General features: G+C 43.0%; 1 protein-coding gene across 1 annotated transcript in view; it reads right to left on the reverse strand.

The window, feature by feature from the left end:
* LOC107670857 (solute carrier family 22 member 7-like) overlaps positions 1–1,231 on the reverse strand; it is an 8,936-nt gene that overhangs the window by 4,018 nt on the left and 3,687 nt on the right. The window contains exons 2-3 of the mRNA XM_016463639.1: positions 352–738; positions 156–259 (exon numbers count right to left, since the gene is read on the reverse strand). Of these exons, the coding sequence (XP_016319125.1) occupies positions 156–259; positions 352–732 (485 nt within the window). The 5' untranslated portion in view covers positions 733–738. The remainder of the gene's footprint in view (positions 1–155; positions 260–351; positions 739–1,231) is intronic.

Raw genomic sequence — 1,231 nt, forward strand, 5'->3', positions numbered from 1 at the left:
AGGTGTGTTGAGGCAAGTTGGAGCTAAACTCTGCAGGACACCGGCCCTCCAGGACCGAGTTTGGGCACCCCTGTTTTAGATGTTGTACCTTAGGATACCACCCGACTGAGAACTTCAGTCTTAAAAGTCTAAAAGTTTCTAAAGGGAGATTTTACTTGTCACAGAGCACTCCAAAGAACACAGCTCCAGCCATGACGCCAACAAAAAATATGGTTGCTGATGCTTTGGCCAGTCCCCTCTTCTCACAAACTAAATCAAACTGATAGAAAATAAAGAGAGAGAAACAGGAAAAAGTGTGAGTGGTGAGAGAGCTGAGAAGGACCTACAGGATACACCGTCACTGGACTTTACCTGTGTGGCGAGAGTGCTGATGAACGTGCTGTTGTCATACTCCCATCCATTCTGGCACTGGACTACAGCAACCTCTGAGGGGCTGGAGGAGTTTGACAGCAGGTGGAATTGAGGATAAGAGAACATGTGACAGGAAGCAGGAGTCCCATCATCCTGCACTGGAATACTGACAGTCAGTCTCTCCTCCTGAGTCAGATTTCCAAAGATTCCCTCAGAGCCCAGAGAGCTGATGTTACAATGGTGAGATGGGATGGCGGCTATAAAGTTGTTCAGCAGGAAGTGACATGGGATTGGGATGCGAGGTATATACATCAGCAAGACCAGTGCAATCTGGTATCGCCCAAACCCATCTGTCTCTTCCAGAATGCTCTCAAACTTCATTGCCACCTGGAATGTCACAGACAATAAAACCTCAATATTATATAATTGATATAAAGTGATATCAAGTGATTTGATGACACTTACAAAAGTTTGGGGTCAGTATGATTTTTTTAAAGAAATTTATGTTTTTCAGCAAGCAAAGTGATCAAAAGTGACAGTAAAGACTTTCATAATGTTACAAAAGCTTTTTATTTCAAATAAGTGCTGTTCTTTTGAACTTTGAATTGATAAATCAATTAGGAAATCATCTGTGATGCAAATCAGACCTTTTCAATGATGTAATAGGGCCTTGTATTAAGCTCTCTGAAAACGTCTCAGGTTACTTATGTAACCATGGTTCCCTGAGTAGGGAACGAGACACTGCGTCCTCTATCAAGGCAGAACCGGGGTTTTAAACCACTCAGAAAGAGCAGGAAGTCGTTGCGCGTAGCTCTTACCATACAGGATTTTAGAAAAGTGGGCAAAGCATAACGTGCACACTTACCACTTATGTGGATTT

Source organism: Sinocyclocheilus anshuiensis, unplaced genomic scaffold (assembly GCF_001515605.1).
Source record: "Sinocyclocheilus anshuiensis isolate Anshui unplaced genomic scaffold, SAMN03320099.WGS_v1.1 scaffold784, whole genome shotgun sequence".
In the NCBI taxonomy this organism is placed as follows: domain Eukaryota; kingdom Metazoa; phylum Chordata; class Actinopteri; order Cypriniformes; family Cyprinidae; genus Sinocyclocheilus; species Sinocyclocheilus anshuiensis.